Source organism: Euprymna scolopes, chromosome 40, assembly GCF_053919585.1.
Source record: "Euprymna scolopes isolate OS-2025 chromosome 40, ASM5391958v1, whole genome shotgun sequence".
NCBI lineage: Eukaryota > Metazoa > Mollusca > Cephalopoda > Sepiida > Sepiolidae > Euprymna > Euprymna scolopes.
The window spans coordinates 21,486,562-21,509,503 of NC_136521.1; the positions used below are offsets into that span (position 1 = coordinate 21,486,562).

Here is a 22,942-nt window from a genome sequence, read left to right on the forward strand (position 1 = left end):
TTGCTTCTAACTATAAAAACTAGTGATAAAAATAATAACTATATGTGGCTGCTAATTATATGTTGCTTCTATCTATTAAAGCAAGTGATTAAAATAATTACTTTTAATTTAACTATAAAAGTGAGTAATGAAAAAATAACTCTATGTTGCTTCTAATTATATGTTGCTTTAAACTATATTTTGCTTCTAACTATAAAAGCGGGTGATGAAAATAATTATATGCTGCTTCTAACTATATGTTGCTTTTAACTCTAAAAGTGAGTGATAAAAATAATGACTATACGTTGTTTCTAACTATATGTTACTGCGAGCGAAATATGAAATAAGGACCCTGGAAGCTGAGAGACTCAACGTTGAAACTTTTCAATTGATACTGGTAGACTGCCAACGCATGTGTCATTTGCAGACACAACCACAATCCATGTGTGTTGGCATACAACCAGTGTTAATTGAAAAGTGTTGCCTTTGAGTCTCTCAGCTTCCAGAGTCCTTATTCCATACTTCGTCCGCTGCTGCAAGCGATCAAAATGTACCTATTCTAGCTGTAAGCTACATAACATATTGTCACTTTATGCTCTAAATGCATCTATAGGGTGAACTCTCACCTCTCTGCCCCCAAAACGTGCCAACATGTAAGTTTTCATAAAATTCACAATCCTTTCTTAAATTCAATTCTTCAATCTATTCCATTCTTTAATATATTTCTATATGCAATTTTAGGCTTACTTGTCACTGCATTTCATTTTCTTCTTAAGACTCCTTAAGTTTAAGCCTAAAAATTTAGAGATTTTCTAGAATCAAAAATATGTATTAGATTTTTGTTACAATTGGAATAAGAATTATAGAATTCTAGTTTAGTAAATTAATTTCATGTTTATAATGCACATTTATTTTCGTTTTATAAACGCAATTGTATTATATACAATATACTCGACTAAGCTTCAATCTTTGATTCCTCTTGTATGGCAAGAACTCATCTTCTACCACAACAGAAAAAGTTCCTCCTTTTCTTTGAAATTTCCATCAAGTTTTTTTCAAGAATTTCTTACCTGTGGAATACGTTACCATAGGATTGCTTCCTTGAAGATTACAAACGGGCCAGCTTTGAATCCCACGTGTACGAATATTTGTCATCATTTTTACCCTCTCATAATATTCTTCATCATTCAACTGACAATGCATCTCATTAGACATTATCATTAAATGGCTTTTGGACTTGATAAGTGGTGATTCACGAGTAAAAAACATATACTGTAGTGTTATATTAATATTACATAAGCTGTTCTTATTCCTCCTCCCACCCCCAGATGTGGGGAGGTGAGAAAGAACTCTGAACAATACTAGAAGGTCAGCTGAAGACAAAAGTTTTCCTATTTTCTTTGCTTCATGTGTCACTGAGACTTTCTGTCTCTGATGCAACTTCCTAAACACGTCAGCTTGAATTTTACTCATAAATTTCTGGTGGAATTTTCCACTTTTTCATGTGCAACATAATGCGGAAATTCCATACATTTAACACACTTGCATCCAAATAATTACACCTAAAAAAGGGTTTGGGAAAGCAAGCTTTAAATATTCAAGGTGATTGCAGAGTAACCATGGATGTTTTACGCATTTAAATCGTGGTCGTACGATGAGGATGACTCATGTTTTATTTTTTTTTCTTATTTTCATTGCAGGTTTACTTGCAGAAAGTCTTTTAGTCGATATCCTTGGAGAGAAGCGTCTTTCTGCTCCGCAACTAACATGCACACTAAGCGAATGTGACCTGCATCCAAGCCATTTTTCCCATTCAGAACAAGATGGATCTGACAGCGGAGATAGTGATACAGAACGAGAATGGGGTGAAGATGTTGCTGAAAATAAAAAATGGAGAAAAGTCATGGAGCATCGTTAGTAAAACAAGTTTTAATCATTCATTTATTTTACGAATATTTTATTTTATGCACACACAAACACAAATTGCTCCTCTTAACAGTGTTGAGCTTTTTATCTTGATAAGCTTGTTACGTGTAAGATATATTTCTTTTGCTAGCTTCATTGATATATAGATACAGGGTGTCCCAAAAGAAGCTGAATTGATCAAATATTAGATGGAAAAACAGAAGCAAAAAAAAAAAACGTCGAAAAAATATTACGAATCATCTCGAGAAACGCTATCACAGTTATTATGATTTGTTGTACCACCGTCGGGTATTTATTGTTGTGGTACTTTTGTTGAATTCAAATTTCAAATCCTTCAGATTCTTTTGGGACACACGCACACACACACACACACACACACATTACTATTTTCTGTTATATGCCTACACTATGAAATAATGTATACTATGTATATATTATTTCATAGTAAATAATTATATATATATATATAATGATGTATACTATGTATATATTATTTCATAGTAAATAATTATATATATATAAAATAATGTATACTGTGTATATATTATTTCATAGTAAATAATTATATATATATAAAATGATGTATACTATGTATATATTATTTCATAGTAAATAATTATATATATATATAAAATAATGTATACTATGTATATATTATTTCATAGTAAATAATTATATATATATAAAATGATAGTAAATAATTATATATATATATATATATAATGATGTATACTATGTATATATTATTTCATAGTAAATAAGTATATATATATATAAAATGATGTATACTATGTATATATTATTTCATAGTAAATAATTATATATATAATGATGTATACTATGTATATATTATTTCATAGTAAATAATTATATATATATATAAAATGATGTATACTATGTATATATTATTTCATAGTAAATAATTATATATATATAAAATAATGTATACTATGTATATATTATTTCATAGTAAATAATTATATATATATAAAATGATGTATACTATGTATATATTATTTCATAGTAAATAATTATATATATATAAAATGATGTATACTATGTATATATTATTTCATAGTAAATAATTATATATATATAAAATAATGTATACTATGTATATATTATTTCATAGTAAATAATTATATATATATATAAAATGATGTATACTATGTATATATTATTTCATAGTAAATAATTATATATATATAATGATGTATACTATGTATATATTATTTCATAGTAAATAATTATATATATATAAAATGATGCATACTATGTATATATTATTTCATAGTAAATAATTATATATATATATAAAATGATGTATACTATGTATATATTATTTCATAGTAAATAATTATATATATATATAAAATGATGTATACTATGTATATATTATTTCATAATAAATAATTATATATATATAAAATGATGTATACTATGTATATATTATTTCATAGTAAATAATTATATATATATAAAATGATGTATACTATGCATATATTATTTCATAGTAAATAATTATATATATATAAAATGATGTATACTATGCATATATTATTTCATAGTAAATAATTATATATATATAAAATGATGTATACTATGTATACTAGCAACAATTTGTGACTAGAGGGAGCATATTTTTAGACTATGTATTGCAAACGAACATCTCCATCCACAAACTTGTCATAATACCATCCTGGAAGATGGTATTATGACAACAAAGCAGATACTATATTACCCCCATCACTAATAAGAAGGAGGTAATTCCTGGGAATTTGGTATTATCAAAGCAGAACGGATACTACACTACTCCCTCAAAAGTGAGCGTATAGCGATAGTGCATTAGTCTGAAACAAACTCAATTAAACATGAAACGATAGTTTCAGTTTTGTCAAAGTAAATAGTACAGTTTGGACTGAAGTATACTTTTAGTTTGGGGGAGATAGATACCAAATCGCCATTAGTAATAGATATACTAGTTTCAGTATTTCCTTCAACAGTGCTCAATACATAAGTAGAGTATTATAAAAGATATGTATGGCAAACAGACAAAAAGAAATGTGTGCTTTATTTCTGAAGTCAAATACCAACATTCACCTCAAACTTATTTAACGCGATTAACGCGATTCATGCCACCCCCTCCCTATTTAACCTCATCAGCCAATAAAGTTTTCAAGATTTTGCACTAAGATTGAACTTTCTTGTGTTTAGTACCCTCTTTGCTATTGAAATGCTTCTCAAAGTCGTCGCCTATGGCCCGTTCGGATACATCAGTGACGGGTTTAATCTATTTGATGGCTTCATTGTAGTGCTCAGGTAAGAAGCCAGCATTATAACATTTTTTCATTTAGTTTTATAAATGTCGACAAGCATGATATTTAATTTTTTATATCGCAGTTCATTTGATAAACTTAAACAATTTAATGAAGTTGTGAATAAACGTAATCTCAAAAGGAAAATTGACGGAACTCATCTTCACTAACGCCGTAATTCACACCAGCAACAAATTTTAGCTTCGATGTTTCCTCAAAAACTCACCTGTGTATTTTCCTTTCTTAAAGCAGCTATTCCCCTCGTAATCCAGCTACAAACACAAGTTGTTTTTTGTTTGTTTTTTGGGTTTTTTTACTTCTTTTTTCCTGAACCCACCATCTGAGAGGCCAGGCTCTGTGGCTTGTGTGAGTTGTATTTTCTATTACAAAAAAAAAGGAAAAGAGAAACAGGTTGGTTATCTCGCATATTTACCGATCCAAGCGATTTCCTGTTTTGAAAGTTGTCCACAATAAACTGCATAAAGCTGAAGACCCTGACGAAAATGTAAGTCAGCAGATAAACATATCTGGAAACTGATTATTTTTATCAAAATATGTTTATTTACAGAAAATATTGACAGAAAACTGAAAATATTTTTAATAAAATAAATCAAAATAAATTAAAATAAAAAGATGAAAAAGAAAATGAATGAATGTTTACTTGACATTATTAAAAATATGAATTTTTCACATATAATGAATTTAAAAAAAGAAAATGCGTATTTATTCAAGTATAAATTACATGAAAAATACGATGTAAATAAGTAAAGAAATGTAATATATTTGTGTCTTTTAGACAAAGTAACACCATTTACTGCAGACGAATTTCGAAACAGAGAGTCGCTCAGATCATAAATATGTGAGATGACGTTGATGTTTTACCTGAAATACAACAGATTCAACTATGCATTCACATTTGTTCAATATATCTTGTTTTTCTTCTAATTTAAAGTCACTTTCAATAGTTTCAATAGCCTATAAAAGCTTTTAGTTTAGTCCATTACTAGCTGAACGCCCGGCGTTGCCCAGTCGTACAGTACGCTTAAACATGATATTTTGATTTATGCAGATGGCATATGTATTATTATAGAATCAATACCCTATTCATTATTCAATATGAATAATTTGAATAACAATAATAACAATAATAATAATAACAATAATAATGATGATAATAATGATGATGATAATGATAATAATAATATTGTTCGTTAAATTCCGTCTGTGTTTATTTACAATATCACGTCAGCTGATATTTGGGTTTGGCGATGAATGCTCTGGAAAAGTCACTTCTGATTAATGTTTAGTTTTTAAATATGCAAACGAAGAAATGATTTGGGGCGATAAACTATTTTTAGGATTGGATTTTTTCGACTTTCGATACTTAGCAGATAAATTTCACTACAAAACATACTTAAGAGCACTGCCAGACATATACATTACCTTTGTGTGAAATTTGCAAAAGATAATCTCAGCCCTTTTGGAACCTATGAGGAAGGAACACACACACATGCATACACATACACACACACACACAATAGTAGCGATAGAGATTCCTAGCACAGCTGCAACAGTTGGGTTATGACATAAGTGTCCAACATATAACAACGATAGCAACCTTACTAGCAACATTACAAGCTAAGTATGACTGAAAAGAAAGAGTCGACATTTCATGGTCACAACAAATAAAACGACACATGAACACATGCAAAAATTTGGAAAAAAAATACTGTGTTATGGAGTAAACTAGTTTATCCATTTCAGGAATAATTGATTTTTGTAAAAAGAATAAATATAGTTACATGTAGCCATGTGGTAATGATCAGTGACAGTTATGGCTTCAAAATAATGATGTATACTTCTTTTTGTTAAGACACTTATTTTTAATTACACGACTGTGTTTGTCTTGATTATTATCGGCCCAAAAGTTGTTTGAATTTAATTTCAACCACAACATTCGATTTGTTAATGTAATAATCCATAGAAAAGTATTACCCAGACAATTAAAACAATAAATGGATGCATTTAATGTTTTACTTTGAAACAAAAAATATTCTGCTATTTGTGTGAATTTCAACCCAACAGTAACAGTCTATTTGCAATCGTCTTCAGTGCGAGTTAATTATTTGGTAAAAAATAATCTGAACATATTCAGAGTTTTTATATGACAAAAAACGGCAAATGGCTTTAACAAATTAAAACAAATTCGATTTCATGTAATTATTTTAAATCTCAAAAATACAAATGAAAATAATTTTTAAAATGTTTAAACCATTTTTTTAAATGCATTAATAAAATGTCGTATGGTTCATGTCGTTCAACACAATTCCACAGTTATCTCTAAACATTGTTAAATCATGTTTTCAATAAAAAACTGTCCTATGTAAGCAAGTTCACAATTTATAATGAAATCGAGTCATAATAGAGATTTCGACATAATTTCACAATTTTTCTTATCATTGAATGATGAATTTTCACACATCATTAAATTAATGAAATTTCCAATCTTTGTGGCATTCAATGTAACACAACTAACAATTGTCAACTCATTTTGCTATCCCACGCATTATCAATTCATGTTTTAAGCAAAAATTTTCCTATGTAACACACGTTCACAAGTCAAATCGATTAATTAATATTTTCATTACATTTTTTTAAACATATTATTCTAACTGAAGACATTTTTAGGGAAATTTTTTCTTTTTCTAGAATTTATGGATAAAACACAAGAACACATCAAAACGATGGTCGAGAATAAATATTTTCAACGTGGAATTTTATTGGCCATCTTAATCAATACTTTGAGTATGGGAATCGAATACCATAATCAGGTAAGAAACGAAAACACAATTTTTATTCTTTTTTTTTAATAAAATGCAATACTGTAAACATGACGCTATTTTGGTGTTTTTTCTCGTGAATCTCTCTGAGATCAGTTGGAATATGCAGCTGATCTGGAAGTTGGCATGAGTTCAGTTTAGCATGAGTTCAGCTCATATTTGTCAATTGTAGACATGACACTTTTTGTCCTGAGATTTTCATGGATGTTTCTATTCTTAAGAAATCTTATTTCTATTCTTAAGAAATCGATTCTAAAATATTTTGGTCTTTCTTTCTCATCAAATCTTTCTTGGAGTTCAAATATTTGATCCCTTGATTTTTCTGCTTCTCAAAAGTTTGTTCTCGCTATCGCTCCGAACACTTTTCTCACACCTGAGATTATTTTGTGTCTCTACAAATCTACTATTACACACCGTTACAGAGTTGTTGTCATATTTGGACTGGTGAATTTCTGTTTCGTTTTGGTGTTCCGAAATTTAATCTGTAATTTGGTTGGTCGCATCCTTCTCCTTTGCACCAACTCTCTCACAGACATTATGCTGATCATTTCAGTCTCTTTTGTAAATACTATTATGTCTTCAGAATTATCTGATTTATGCCCAGCTTCCATTGTTCCAGCTCGTTTTATTCGTTTATCTAGTGGTCTTCATTAATCTTCTTTTTAGGTACTTCATTGTAATACATCTTCTTGTTTCAGTTGTTTCTTTCTAAGAACTGCAGCATCTGGAACTCTCTTTCTGCTGACCGTTTTCCTCCTAACTGTTTTTTTTTTCAAGACTAACGCCAATAAGCATTTCTTGTCTTTGTGTTAATCATCTTTTATTCTTGTTAGCTTCTTACATCAAATGGCTTCATGTTTTGTCTGGAGCAATTTCTATTAAAAATAACAATTAATGAATTAAGTCAGAATTTTTTACCGTCTCCACCAATTAAATTTCAATTACTTTTTGCGTTTCATTTTTTTTTAACATGGGAGGTAGAAGGATGTAATGTCAGTACAAATATGATTATCTTATTATGCCGCTATTGAATGAAAAAAACTCTTAATCTTTTGTTTTTATTTTTCTTCCTTTCTAGCCTGAAGAGTTAACACAAGCATTGGAATACAGTAATATTGTGTTTAGTACCCTCTTTGCTATTGAAATGCTTCTCAAAGTCGTCGCCTATGGCCCGTTCGGATACATCAGTGACGGGTTTAATCTATTTGATGGCTTCATTGTAGTGCTCAGGTAAGAAGCCAGCATTATAACATTTTTTTCATTTAGTTTTATAAATGTCGACAAGCATTTTATTTAATTTTTTATATTGCAGTTCATTTGATAAACTTAAACAATTTAATGAAGTTGTGAATAAACGTAATCTCAAAAGGAGGAACTCATCTTCACTAACGCAATAATTCACACCAACAACAAATCTTAGTTTCGATGTTTCCTCAAAAACTCAACTGTGTATTTTCCTTTCTTAAAGCAGCTGTTCCCCTCGTAATCCAGCTACAAACACAAGTTTTTTTTTTTGTTTTTTTTTACTTCTTTTTTCCTGAATCCACCATCTGACAGGCCAGGCTCTGTGGCTTGTGTGAGTTGTATTCTCTATTACAAAAAAAAGGAAAAGAGACACAGTATTTTTTACTTTAGAAAATGGGATGATTTCACCATAAGACATATAAATTTAACGTTTCTAGGATTTAAAACAATTCCTGTTAATAAAACTTCATAAACTTTTATTTTTTGTTAGTTTTACATCAGTCCGGATTTTAATTTTCTAAAATTGAATACTAAATGAGAATATCTAATGGAAGTAATAAATAAATATTAATGTGAACACAAGAGGAGCATAATTTTGTGGCATATTTATGCATTTGGGCATATTTAACTTTATGCAATTTTATTTTATAGGGAAAATAATTAAAAAAAATATCATTGTTCAAACATAATCATGTCCAAGGAGAAATTGATTCGTGAGCTTTTCTTAGAAAAGCTAATTCTGCAGCCGAATTGATTCAAAATATTTACTCAGTTTATGGAGAAGAATTCCTGAATAAAAATCACGCACAGAAGATGGTTTACAAAATTTAAAAAATGGAAATTCTCTTCATTAAACTCAAATGGACGTTCTGGTCAGTCTTTATATTCAAAGGCGAAATTCATTTAGGATTAGCATCGATCAAATTAATGAAGGGGACGAGGGGTGATCTTTCTTTTATTTTTACTGGTTTACATGTTCATAAAGAACGCTGACACGAGGTCAAAGAGTCCATGTTTTGTCTGGAGCAATTTCTATTAAAAATAACAATTAATGAATTAAGTCAGAATTTTTTTACCGTCTCCACCAATTAAATTTCAATTACTTTTTGCGTTTCATTTTTGTTTTTTTGCTTTCTTTTTTCTCCCAATCAGTTGCCAACATTTTCACATGAAAGAAAGAGAGAAACAGGAGGAAAATATATTTTAAAAAGTTGTGTGACTGAGCATGTGTAGAGAGGGAAAGAGAGAAGAGAGAAGGAAAGAGAGAAGGAAAGAGAGAAGAAAAGAAAAAGAGAGAAGGACTTTTCTTTAATTCAAGTCGTTCTAATCCCATATTCTTCTCATTTCTTTTCAGCATCATAGAACTGGTGCAAGATGGTGCCGGTGGGCTTTCTGTTTTGCGCACCTTCCGTCTCCTGCGAATATTGAAACTCGTTCGTTTCCTTCCCGCACTTCGACGACAACTTGTTGTCATGTTAAAAACTATGGATAATGTTGCAACTTTTTTTGCACTTCTGATTTTATTCATGTTCATATTCAGGTGAGTTACGCAATGCCGATACGACAATGACACTTTTGTTTGACAATGATATTTTTGAGATGAGGTATTTTCGATTAGAATGCTTTGGCCGATTTCAGAAACAGTGGCATCCATTTACAAAATTTTCTATTTCTTCTTTTATTCGTTTCAAATTAATTTTTCCTCCTACTGCTACCAGATTCGGCTGTCTGAAGATACTGGCTTTCTGGCCTAAAATGCACCAAAGATTAATGTTATTGCTTTCTTTTCCCTTTTCAAAAGTCAATCATGCTCTGCAAAGTCAAAAGCAAAACCAACAATTTTCCTCTACAAAACAACCAAACTAAACACAATAAATATTTGAAAATATAAAGAACTCAAAGCATAAATTATTTTTCCAGAATTAGTGAAATCAGCATTAAATAATTAGAAAAAGGTTGATATGCCGTGAAACAAACAAGTAAATAATCAAATTAATTTTCCAGTGATCAAATTCTGCCTGATATCACCCTTCAATTATTACGGATAATCTACAGAAGTTTAAATGTTATCTGAACAGATATCTCGCTCCTCAACTCCCTACTGTCTGCTGTTAAACATGATCTCAATTGGTATCTCCTTACGTTCAATATGGATATATATATATATATATATATATATATAAATGAGAATGTGTGTGTGTTTGAGGACACTTCTAAACCTATATCCTCAACGAATTGTTAATCTACAGGTTTAAAAATTTGGTATATAGGATATTCAAACATGTGGAAAACTTTTTAATCGGTTTTTGTCTGGAAAAAAAGGGCTGTTAAGAGGTCAAAATTAAAGCATTGGTACTTGGGGGGGGGAGTTGGGGGGGGGAGTTATATTGGATTTTTATCTGTTTGTCAACTGGTTCATGATTGCACATGCATGAATGGTTCACATTACAGATTCCGTATGGTAAGAATAAGTAGATTGGAAAACAGTTTTTTAAGATCGTGTCAAGCTGGCATAATGGTTATTGTACTTGACCCACTGTCTTAAGGTTTTGATTTCGATCTCAGTTCGAGTATATTTTTTCCCCTTTCTTTTAGTGAACTGTTTAGAAAAAAACAATACACATGTCTCAGTTTCTTTCCATATTTTTTTTGCTTCATTTTTTAAAGAATTTAACGTCACGTTTAATTCTAGGTACATCTTCTAGTGTATATATATATATATATATATATATATATATATATACATATATATATATATATATATATATATATATATATGCGCCAGCAACATCAAGTATACATTCGTGGGGGGTAAATAGGAGCTCGATTACTTAAAATCTGGCATAAAAAATGATTACTAAGTTTTTGATATCATTTTTAACTTAGATTAAAGTATTAGATTGGTGTAAAAAAATAATGTCGTTTTTTGATGTTCAACTATATATATATATATACTAGCATTTCAGCCCGGCGTTGCCTGGGTGTTTGGAGGTGTATGTTGAGCAAAAAAAAAAGCGGCCAATTTTTTAAATTTGACCCCCTATTATGACCCCTTAACATTTATTGTTTTGGGCTCAAATCGAGTTATTAAGTTAGATACATGTCCAAGGACCCTATATCTAAAATTTCAAGTTTATAGATCCAAAATTGTCGGAGGAGTTTGGTAGAGTTCTCAAAGGTCAAATCGTTGAACTTTGACCCCTTAATCGCCAAATTTCTGGCCGAAAACCGATCACATCGATTTTCCCAAATCTCAGTACCCTGTATATCAAATTTCGAGTCTGTAGACTTAAAATTGACAGAGTTATTGCGTAGGGAAATATACACAAACAGACACACACACACACAGACACTTTCACTTTATATATGTATATATATATATATATATATATATATAAAAGCTCCAACCTAATACATAAAGATTTAACATTCAAAAGCTTCTGCTAAATATATGCGAATTCATCAACTATAAAACATTCCTAGTTCAATTAAATGTGGGTTTTATCATAACTTTGATAACGAAAATTTATTTGAATAATTTAAATGACGCAGTCCGGCTAGGGAGTTTTATTCTCGGTCCCCAAAATCATCAGAGATTAAAAGGATTCCTGTAATGATCTAGTCCCTGTTGATTTTGCAGTGGGAGTTTAGTTCTGTGCAGTTCTAGGAGGTCCACCCTCCCAGGCTTTGCCTTCTCTCTTTGAGAAAGGGTTACTATATTGCTAATCGCCTGACACCCAGGCACTTTTTACAGGTCAGAGTGCCCTTCCTCAGGAGCGCCGACTTTTCATTTTCTGACTCTGGTTTCACAGTTCTTGCAGTGCGAGAAAACTAAACAACTTTAAATAACACCATTAAAAAAAATAGTGAAATTGAACATGACTAACAAGATACAAATAATAATAACGATGACAACAATGACAGAATTGAGCAATATTGTCAGAACAACCAAAAAGAGAATAACCAAAAACTTCTTTTCACCAAGAAGAAGGAATTTAAAGAGGGAAAGATGTTGTACCTAATGCGGATGGATTGCCTGTATTCTGGAACTGCATCTGGGAAAAGGAAAGAAAATATCAAGACGATGCAGGATGAATCAAAGATATTGAAAGAGATGTGTCCCCTAGAATGGAGCAACAAATTAACAGAATTCACCGTCGAGATGCTGAAGGTGAAGGCTAAAAATCTTTCAAATTGGAAAGCGCCTGGACCTTATGGAGTCCAGGGATACTGGTTTTAAAACCTCCCAGCTCTCCACCCACTTCTTGCAAGAATGTGAAATGACTGTTTGATCACGGATAACTTCCCTGGTTGGCTGACAAACGAAACTACACTCCTGATTATGAAGGATAAGACAATTTAACTTCAGGAAATGTTGTATTAGGCAAGGTTAAAATTAAGAGAGGGATCTTCCATGGTGATAGTCTTTCCTTCTGCTTTTTGTCATCAGTTTGATCCCGTTGACATTTCTTTTACGGAATGTAAAAGCAGGATATGAAATTGGAAAAGGACTTCCTATGGTAAACCATCTACTATTTATGGATGACCTTAAGGTTTTGGAAAGAATGAGAACCAGCTTGATACCTTGATGAACACAACCAGATTGTTTAGTAATGATATTATGATGGAATTTGGCATTTCCAAATGTGCTCTTCTTGTGATGAAAAGAGACGAGCTGGTCCACTCAGATGGCCTTAAACTTTCAACAACACATCTGATGAAGAATGTTGACAGCGAGAGAGGCTGCAAGTATTTGGGGAGCTGGAAGCAGATAAGATTAAGAACATGGAAATGAAAAAAAAGGTCACAGCCGAGTACATCAGAAGATTAAAGGTTATTATTAAACCAACCTCCACAGTCGGAATACAATATATGCCATCAACGCCAGAGCAGTAGCTATCATTCGATATACTGCTGGTATGCTTGGCTGAAGTGTAGATGAAACTACACTCCTGATTATGAAGGATAAGACAATTTAACTTCAGGAAATGTTGTATTAGGCAAGGTTAAAATTAAGAGAGGGATCTTCCATGGTGATAGTCTTTCCTTCTACTTTTTGTTATCAGTTTGGACACAAAACATGTAAAATGTTTACAATTTATGGGGTCTTTGCTAAGAAAGGGGATGCAGACCGATTGTATCTACCTAGAAAAGAAGGTGGTTGAGGCTTACTTCATGTTGAACATGTAGAAGAAGAAAGTCTAACTAAATATATTTCTGAAAGCCATGAAATGCTTCTACATAAATTGAGAAAAGATAATAAAACCTGCGGTGAAGAAGAGTCAGAGATTACAAGAGAGACGGGAAAAATTATTTGGAAAGAAACTACACAGTATATTCTTTAAGAATTCTGAATTTATAGATAACAACAGTTGGAATTGGTCAGAGGAGATCTTAAAAGATCTACTCAGAGTACATTAGGTTCATCAAACACTACATCGACAAAACTGCAGAATCATCGATGTGCAGAATGTGTAATGAAAGGAAAGAAACATTATTGTATCAGAATGCCCTATGTTAGTTCAAAATCAATCAAAAAAAAATGGAAACACGACAAGGTTGCTCACTGGAATACATGCAAACTCTACGGATTAGACCACAATGAGAAGGGGTATGAGCATAAACCAGAAGTGGTTCAGGAAAATGGCAATGGCAAACTTCTTTGGGATAGGCGCATACAAACTGATAAGGTCCTTGAATACTCCAGACCTGACATACTTTTACTAAATAAAAACAGGAGAACTTGCTCAATCATTGACGTAGCCTTCCCTTTCGATACCAGAGTGCAAGAGAAAGATCAAGAAAAAATAATTAAATTCCAAGGTCTGAAATTGAAATTAGACTTTGGAAATGTAAAGAAGTCAAGGTGATTCCCATTGCAATTGGAACGCTTGGAACTATAATGAAAAGCCACCATAAATGGCTTAATTAGATTGACAAGACAATTTTTTTTTCCAATTTTACAAAAGGCTTGTCTGTTAGGAACAGCGATAGTGTTAATACAGCCTGAATGTCTAAAGTCTAGAAAAAAAAATCTATCTAAAAACATCCAAAGGTTGGGACTACTATATAATAACAACAAAAACAACAACAAGGTGGTGGTGGTGGTGGTTGACCGAGTCTACATTTAAAGGAAAGACAGCAGAAAAGGACAGGTTTGTATAGAAAATTATGTGAATGACACAAAGAAAAACTAGAAAAATGCATAATGCAGAACATGAAAGGATAATTATGGCAACGGGAGACACTGAAAAAAATCAACAAAACACAGACAAAAGACAAGAAAAATGGGAAGAGAAACAACTACACAGAAGATTCATAAGGATGACGAAAGATGAGAATAACGAAAACATTTGGACATGGATGCAGAAATGACACGTAAACCGAGAAACTGAATCCCTAATTACTGCAGCAAAAGACAACTCGATAAGAACCAACCACATCAAAGCAAAGCACAAGAAAACGGCAAATGCAGAGTCTGTGGAAAAAGAGACAAAACGATAAACCATATAGTAAGCATGTGCAGCAAGCTGGCCCAAAAGGAATACAAGGACAGACATGACGAAGTGGGGAGGGCAGTACACTGGGAATTATGCAAACACTGCATCTCAGACAAATGGTACAATCATAAGCCAGCAACAGTACTTGAAAATAAGAATCACAAAATCCTATGGAACATGGACATACAAACAGATAAACCCATCCAAGCAAGAAGACCGGATGTTGTAATAATTAACAAGAAAGAAAAGTCCTGTCAAATCGTCGACGTTGCTGTTCTAGCTGACCCCAGGGTGAATATCAAAGAAAAGGAAAAATGGAGCAAATACACAGAACTAGCCAGAGAGCTGAAAGGGATTTGGATGATGAAGAAAATCAAGATAATGCCTATAATAGTAGGAGCACTAGGAATAATTCCGAAAAACTTTGAAAAAAGAATGGGAGAAATTGGAATCAGAGGAATGGCTGGAAAGATACAATGAATAACAATAATGAAAACAGCTGAAATATTAAGGAAAACCCTTGAATGCGGAAATTAATACACATGAGCCACAAAAGACAAACTGCTGCAGAGGCAAAACATGAAGAAGCGTCACATGGAACCAAGATCATTAAAGCTGAAAATATATGTTCTCTATCTCTTCCCCATCCCCTCCCATTGCACCATCACTGCCCCCAAGTGATACTAAATAGCCGATAAGAGTCAAGGAGGATGGAAAGACCGAGGAGAGAGCACTGACCAGACCTCCACTGGACGAGTGTGAAGAGAACTGGGACCTTGGAGAGGCTTATTTCAGTGGAAACCAATAGCCGTTGCCAGAGAGAAATTGGTGGTAGGCGGCTGTTGCGATGACACAAATTCATTTGCAAATGTTATCGAAAGAGGCGGAGAGTACTGGAAATCTGAAGAAGAAAAAGAAGAAGAAGAAGAAGAAGAAGAAGAAGAAGAAGAAGAAGAAGAAGAAGAAGAAGAATTGATATAAAAGTAGAAAACAAGAGACTATTGCTTTCATTTCTTTGAATGCTGAGTTATTTCCCTTGAATTATCTCAGTTCGAGTTGTTAAAACCGTGATTTATTCCCCTTTTACAAAAAAACTATAAACCTTTAATTATCTCCCTTAGAATTTTTAATCGCGAATGATCTCCCTTGGGTTATTTATCAAGCACTTTCTTATTTTAGACGCTCTTTAAGTTTTTAAAAAATTATATTACTTTCATAATAGGTTAAATTGTGTTTGCTTATATCTTTTATTCATTAAAAAAAAAAGAAAATGTAACACATACATTAGAAAAATATTTATGTGTTTTTGACAGGAAAATCTACATTTTTTTTTTTTAATCAGAACGATTTTTAGTATGAGTGCTTGCTTCGAAATTCGTAAATTTCTAAAATATTCCGTTTCTTTAATGGACATTGTTATAGTTTAGGTACGAGCAAAAACGGGCTGACAAAAATGGGGGACCTAGTTTTGAAAGCCGATTTATCATAATTTTTTTAGTAGGTTTACGACTACTTTTTCATTGTATTTGAAAGATTAACGACTAAACTTAATTTCCAAAAAGAAAAAAATATTTGTACACGTGAAAAAAAAGTTATGTAAATGTTTTCACGGCGGGCTACCCAATTCAGCTAAATTTTTAAGTTAAATAAATTAATTGTAAAAAATCCTTTTAAAGATAAATATTAGTTTTCTGCCTCTATTTCAAGATAATTAGTAAAGTCCTAAGATATTGAATTAATTTTTTTTTAAATACCTTGTTTGAACAAAACATAAATTTATTAGCCCAAAACCGAGTGATTCTAGCGTTCGCAAAACGCAACAAACTAAAATTTTGTAAACACGAAAATTACGAAGGCCCAAAATCCAGGCAATCGAAAGACTGTGAAAATGACGTCATGTAATTAAAAGGGAGGAAATTCTTACCCCCGCCCTCCCATCGCGCATCCGTACATTCCTTTTTTGAACGTTTGTATCAATTTTTGCATTTTTTAATTTAATTATTTTTCTATGTTCCTATTTTTAAATTAATTTTTTTTCCTTAATTATTGTTCAATATTATATTTTTAAAAAATATGTTTCACATCCTTGCGAGCAAGGAAATTATTAAAATCTTGCATATAAAAATTATGCGAAACCTGTAATTTAAAAAAAAAAAAAAAAAAAGTAGAAATATTTTTTGCAATTATAATTTTTTGTGTGAAAATATTAAATACGCAATGCTTAATTCAATGGTAATATCGGTAGTTCGAGAAATTCATTTTTCATCAAGTTATATAGAATTCATTAATACGGATTTAGAGGCTTTTTTGTAATGTTCCTATAAAATTATTTTATTTTATTTTTATTGTTACAAATTAAGATGCTTTATTTATACAAAAAGAAAAGCACAAACAAATTCTTGCGTTTTTTATTTACTACTGAAAACCATAACTTTAGTAAAGGTATTTTTGTTTAAACAAAATAATACATTTCCACCCATATTTAAATAAAAATAATTAGTTCATTATATTCCGCGATTTAATAAATACTGAAATTTTCATTAAAATTGGTTAATTTCCTGAGTTTTGGTGATTTTTTAAGTAAAGGGAGGGGTCAAAATGTTTACACATTTTGGGCATCGGCATTCATTTTGCCCGTACCTATTATAGTTTTAAAACAATTTTGGTTCATAAATAATGTAATGCCTAACAGATACGGATTGATAATAATTCATTTTAATTTCAAATAAATTCATTTTAATTTCAAATTGCAATTAAAAATAAAATAATTTGTTAAAAACGACGGTGCCATTTTTAATGAATTATTTTCTTTTGTTCGTTCCATGGAATCGTTTTACTGTTATTTATTTACTAGCAGGTCGCCCGGCGTTGCCCGGTCGTAAAATAAGCTTAAATATATTATTTTAATTCATGGAGTTTAATAAAGAGCTAAAAATTTATTGATTATTATATTGTACCCAATATATAGCAGTGTCTACAGCTTCGTGATCTAGTTATAAAATACGCTTAAATGTGATATTTTAATTTATGCAAATTTCGTATTTATTATTATGGGGCCAATTTTCTATTGATTTTCTATTGAATATTATATTGTACTTAATATCATATACTGGGCACGATATAATATTGATTAGTATAATATTGATTAATATAATATTGATTAGTATAATATTGATTAGCATAATATTGATTAATATAATATTGATTAATATAATATTGATTAGCAGTGATTCAAAAGTTTTTAAATAATGACTTGGGTGCCATCAGCTAGAATCAAAACCAAACAAAAAAACAAAAAAAAACAAAAAAAATGAACACTCAAGCATTAATCGTTGTTATTTTAGACATCGAAAGATGGACGAGAAAACGTTCCAAATTAAGTAATTTGTGCATGTGGAGAATTAACAGTTTTAATCGACTTACACCTACTAAGGTCACTTGTTTTTAATTTGAACCTTTAGCAGCTATTTTTCACGGCTAAATCGAATTTGTTCCACAAGTCCAGAACCTCTATATATCAAGTTTCAAGTCTGATGACCAAAAATTGAGAGAGGAGTTTGATAGAGACCGCTCTACGCACACATATAAGGTCATATATATATATATATATATATATATATATATATATATATATATATATATTGGATGATTAGTTTCATTTACTTATGCTATGCAAACATAGTTAAATGAAACGAATCATCCAATAAAAACCATAAAATAAAACCATATATTCAAAGGAATATGCAAATTAGTTAACTTTCATAAAATTGCTCACATATCAATGACTGAGTACATTAAGATGTTCGTTTTAATAATTTTTTTAGATAGAAAAGTTGGCTTTTAATATCAATATCAGAGCGAGAAAAATCGTCAAGTTTATAAGAATAAAGAATTTTTAATAAAAGTAAAATGACTCCCGAAAAACGTCGAATACAAATAAGAAAGTAAATATAATAAAACATAAAAAAAATTTAAGGCGAATTTTTCATATTTTTTTTAAATTTTCTTTTCTTTTTTTTATTTGAAAATTCAACTTAATCGTTTATCGCTTGCTCATTAAATATGTAACGAGAAGTGCCCCTTGATAATAGATTAATCCCTTATATATTGGGGTAAGTGGGGGAGGGGAAAAAAGTATAAAACGGCAACAGCAGCACGGCTTAAGGCGAACTCAACAATAAGATATAAAGAATAGCATTTTTTTTTTATTCACCCCTAACAAAGCATATCATTATTTGGACGTAACGGTCTACTATTTGGGATCATGTCCAAGGAAGATTAACAAAATGTTCGTTTACATTACATTTGAACTTCTGCATATCAGTACAGTCAGGGAAGCAGGCAGCAGGAAGGGAATTCTTAAGTGTAGCTGTTGGAGGGGAGAAACTATTAGAATAGAAAGCTTTCTGGCATTTAGGGACCTCAACAGTGAACGGGTGAAATATTGTTGATAAGCGGGTTTGTCGGGAATATGTATGGCGAGGGGGCACAAGTGCAACGAGTTCATCAGATCACATTCCATTAAAATATTTGTAAATCAGGCACAGAGATGCAACATTGCGACAATGGGACGGTGGCTGGAACTTGACAAAGTGGGACCTATTAGATTGAAAATTCTTTTATGGACCCTATCCAAGAGGGAGAGGCAAGTGGTAGATGCACCAGCCCAGATGTGGCAACAATACTCCATGCATGGGCGAATGGTGACCTTGTAGAGTTACAGAATATTCTCAGGTGTAATTAGTCTTCTAGCTCGATAGAGGGAACCCACTTTCTTTGCAGCAGCCTTCGCAATGTCCTCAATTGTATGTAAAAAAATAATAAAGAAAAAATTACATTCGGTTACATTTATGGTTATGTGAGTAAATAGTTTATGTAAAACTTATATAGAAAACTGATCTGTAAAAGTTTAAATAATTGAAAACAAAAAATAACGTGAATTCTCTAGCGACATGTTTTCAACAGAAGACGATTTGCTATTTAAGGTCAGTTTAAATGCTTTTAGGTTTCCACATTTCTTTCGACTTTTGAAAGGTCAAGAAATAATTCTGTTCTTGTTTTTAATTATTAATAAATAATTAAACTGGCTGATTTGCTTGCGAAAAAAATTAAATGCATTCTGGTGGATTTCGTAGTTAAATTGTATACTGTCTGTGACGAGAAAGAAGGTGAAACTTCTTTTTTATTACTGAATGACGTCAAGGAACAATAAGAATACGTTTTTCATACAAGGGATATAACTTATAACTGAGTAATCTAAGGGCGATAACTCTATACTTTAATTTCTTTAATGAAGAAAATAGATCTTTGCCTTTGTGCAGCCAAATTGAGTTTGAAAATCCTAAGGTTAAGAATCCAAGCAATAATAGAAATAATTAAAATACATCATCTCAAAACCATCAAAATATTTTAAATGAGTGTTTATTACTATGAATATTCAAATTCATTTCTTAAATCTAAAATTTTGAGTTTTCATTTTGTTTGTTTCTATGAATTTGAAAATTTCAGTGTTTTTTTTATTTTATTTTTTTTTCTGCACATAAATTCACCTAATAACAAATATTTCGGTACTTGTACAGTTTAGTCAAGATATTAAAAAATGAAAATTGCGAAAAAAGTTTAGATTGTATGTATTCGTTATGGAATGGAGTTCTCCGAAAAAAAATTTCACTTAATTTTATCAAGTAGTTTTTTTTTTTTTTTTTTTTTTTTTTTTTACAGCGGAAAAACACGTTTTTATGAGAGCGCATTGGATTTTAAAAAAAATTGTTTGAATTTTAGAAATGCCAAAGGGAGATAATTCCAGTTAAAGCGCTGACACCCCTTCCCATCTTTAATACTAGCTTTTCTTCCTAAAAATCGAACATTTTGCTCGGTATCATAACAAATTGTTTTTTCGCTGTAAAAAAAAAAAACTACTTGATGAAAGTAAGTGAATATTTGTTTCGGAGAACTTCGTTCCATTACGGATACATACAATTTAAACTTTTTTCGATATTTTCATTTTTTTAATGTCTTGACTAAACTGTACAAGTATCGTTTTTCTTTAATAATTGTTATTGTTTGAAAAATAATATTCACAATTCATTTATCTCTTTTTTCTTTTTTTTTTTTTTTTTTTTCTTTTTTTGTGCACGGTAAAAAAAAATGGTTGAAAAACCAGGTTGTTGTTTAAAAAAAAAAAAAAAAAAACGAATTAAAATCTATTAAAATCCATTATTCTTGATCAATTTTTTTATCAAAAAAGACGAAAGCCTGGATTTTATCATATGAAAAGCAGAATAATATAAAACTTTTTCTATTTTTAATAGAATTTTAAATTTTCAAGTTTCAAAAAAGAAATATTCACCGCTATATTTCATAAAGTTTTTGAATCAATTAATTTCTTCTTTTTTTTTTTTTTTTTTTTTTTCTAAATAAGATTTAGGATGATTTGCATAAGTACCCGAATTTCAAATAATTTCATCTTTTATTTCAATATATAGATTTTGCATAGCGAAATCAAAAATCCAAAATTTAATAAATGAAGTCATTTATGCATGTATTTTTAACGTTTGTTTTGACGATTAATTCAAGAATCAAATTTATAAGGATTTAATTCTTTTTTTCCTAAGCGATACATATTTGTTGCCTACATAACCCCCGAAGTTAAACAACGATGAGACTGACCAGTACCAGATATGGCTGACCATTTTGGGAATGCTAGGCTGCGTATGTGTGGGAGATAACTCTTGCATTTAGTATTACGCTTAATCGTCTTGATGCATTTAGTATTACGCTTAATCGTCTTGACGCTGTTTTGCCATCAGAACCAAGTGTTTCTGAATGAGAGAGGGTGGTAGATACAAATCCCACAACACTTTAAACTAAGTCACAGCAAAAAAAAAAGGGGGGGAGGGGTGAAAATAACAACATTTTGTAAATATGAACATCTGTACGTAACGGCAAATTGCTGAAAGAAATTATCATATTTTTAGCAAAATGCGCAGTTATTTATCGAGTTTTTTCCTTTGTGATATCGATTCTTAGAAAGCATTTCCTATTTAATAGTATATTGACAATATTGGGTTCATTAAAAGAAGATTAAAAAGTAGTGTTTTTCGTAAAAATAATATATATATATATATATATATATATATATATATATATATATATATATATATATATATATATATATTGCTAATCTGAAAGAATAATTATTAAAATATTCAACGAATTTCATACTTCAAAACAAAATGGATGAAAAATTAAACATTCAAAATTCGGATTTTCAACCTTAAAATCTGATACGTGCGTGTTTTTTTTTTTTTGCTTTTCTTTTTTTTTTTTGTTTTATCTACAATTTTTACCCTCTCCACAATACTTTTGTTCAGTTTAGATTTTTTTTTAAAGCATATTTGTAACCACAAATAAAGAAGAGGGGGGTTGTAGGCAAAATATATATATATATATGTTAATATCGCTTATGAAAAAAAGAGTACACCATTGTAAAGTTCATTTTTCACTTAATAATCGGTGAAAATTTCGTATTGATTGGATACTTACTTGATTTTTGGTAGATTTTTAAAGAGAGAATCCTTCAAAAAATACTCCTTCCGTTTTGGCCGTGCCTATTGCGCACATTAATGAACACATTACACTTTTGATTTTTTTTTTTTTTTTTTTGTAAATATGAACATCTGTATGGCGGCTTTATTTCAGTATTTGTTAGTTTAGCAATGTTAGAAATTAAACTACAAAATATCAGTAGCACCATTTTTTAAGTGACTTTGTAATCTTTACAGAAAATACATAGCAAATAAATTTCCTGATTTCTTGGTTTGGTTTGTTTGTCTAGTGGTTTCCATCAAATCACTGTTTTCATAGATGATAATGATGGTGGGTCTCTTTACCCTTTGTGGTTATGGGGCATGTCTTGGGCAAAAATAGGTTGACAGCGTTTATTCCTCTCCAGGCTTCAGAGCACATACAGAACCTGGTATTACTAAATGGTCCCCCATTTCACGAGTGACGAGGCTGAACTTAACTTCAATGATCCAATGGGAATTAATATATATATATATATATATATATATATATATATATATATATATATATATATATATATATAGTAATTTATAAAATATATATGGCGATT

At 30.6% G+C, this 22,942-nt stretch overlaps 1 protein-coding gene across 1 annotated transcript in view; it reads left to right on the forward strand.

Annotated features, from left to right (window-relative positions):
• The window catches only part of LOC145265415 (voltage-dependent T-type calcium channel subunit alpha-1G-like), a 759,315-nt gene that overhangs the window by 417,629 nt on the left and 318,744 nt on the right, over positions 1-22,942 (forward strand). The window contains exons 8-11 of the mRNA XM_080121247.1: positions 1,680-1,892; positions 6,930-7,051; positions 8,139-8,290; positions 9,660-9,845. Of these exons, the coding sequence (XP_079977373.1) occupies positions 1,680-1,892; positions 6,930-7,051; positions 8,139-8,290; positions 9,660-9,845 (673 nt within the window). The remainder of the gene's footprint in view (positions 1-1,679; positions 1,893-6,929; positions 7,052-8,138; positions 8,291-9,659; positions 9,846-22,942) is intronic.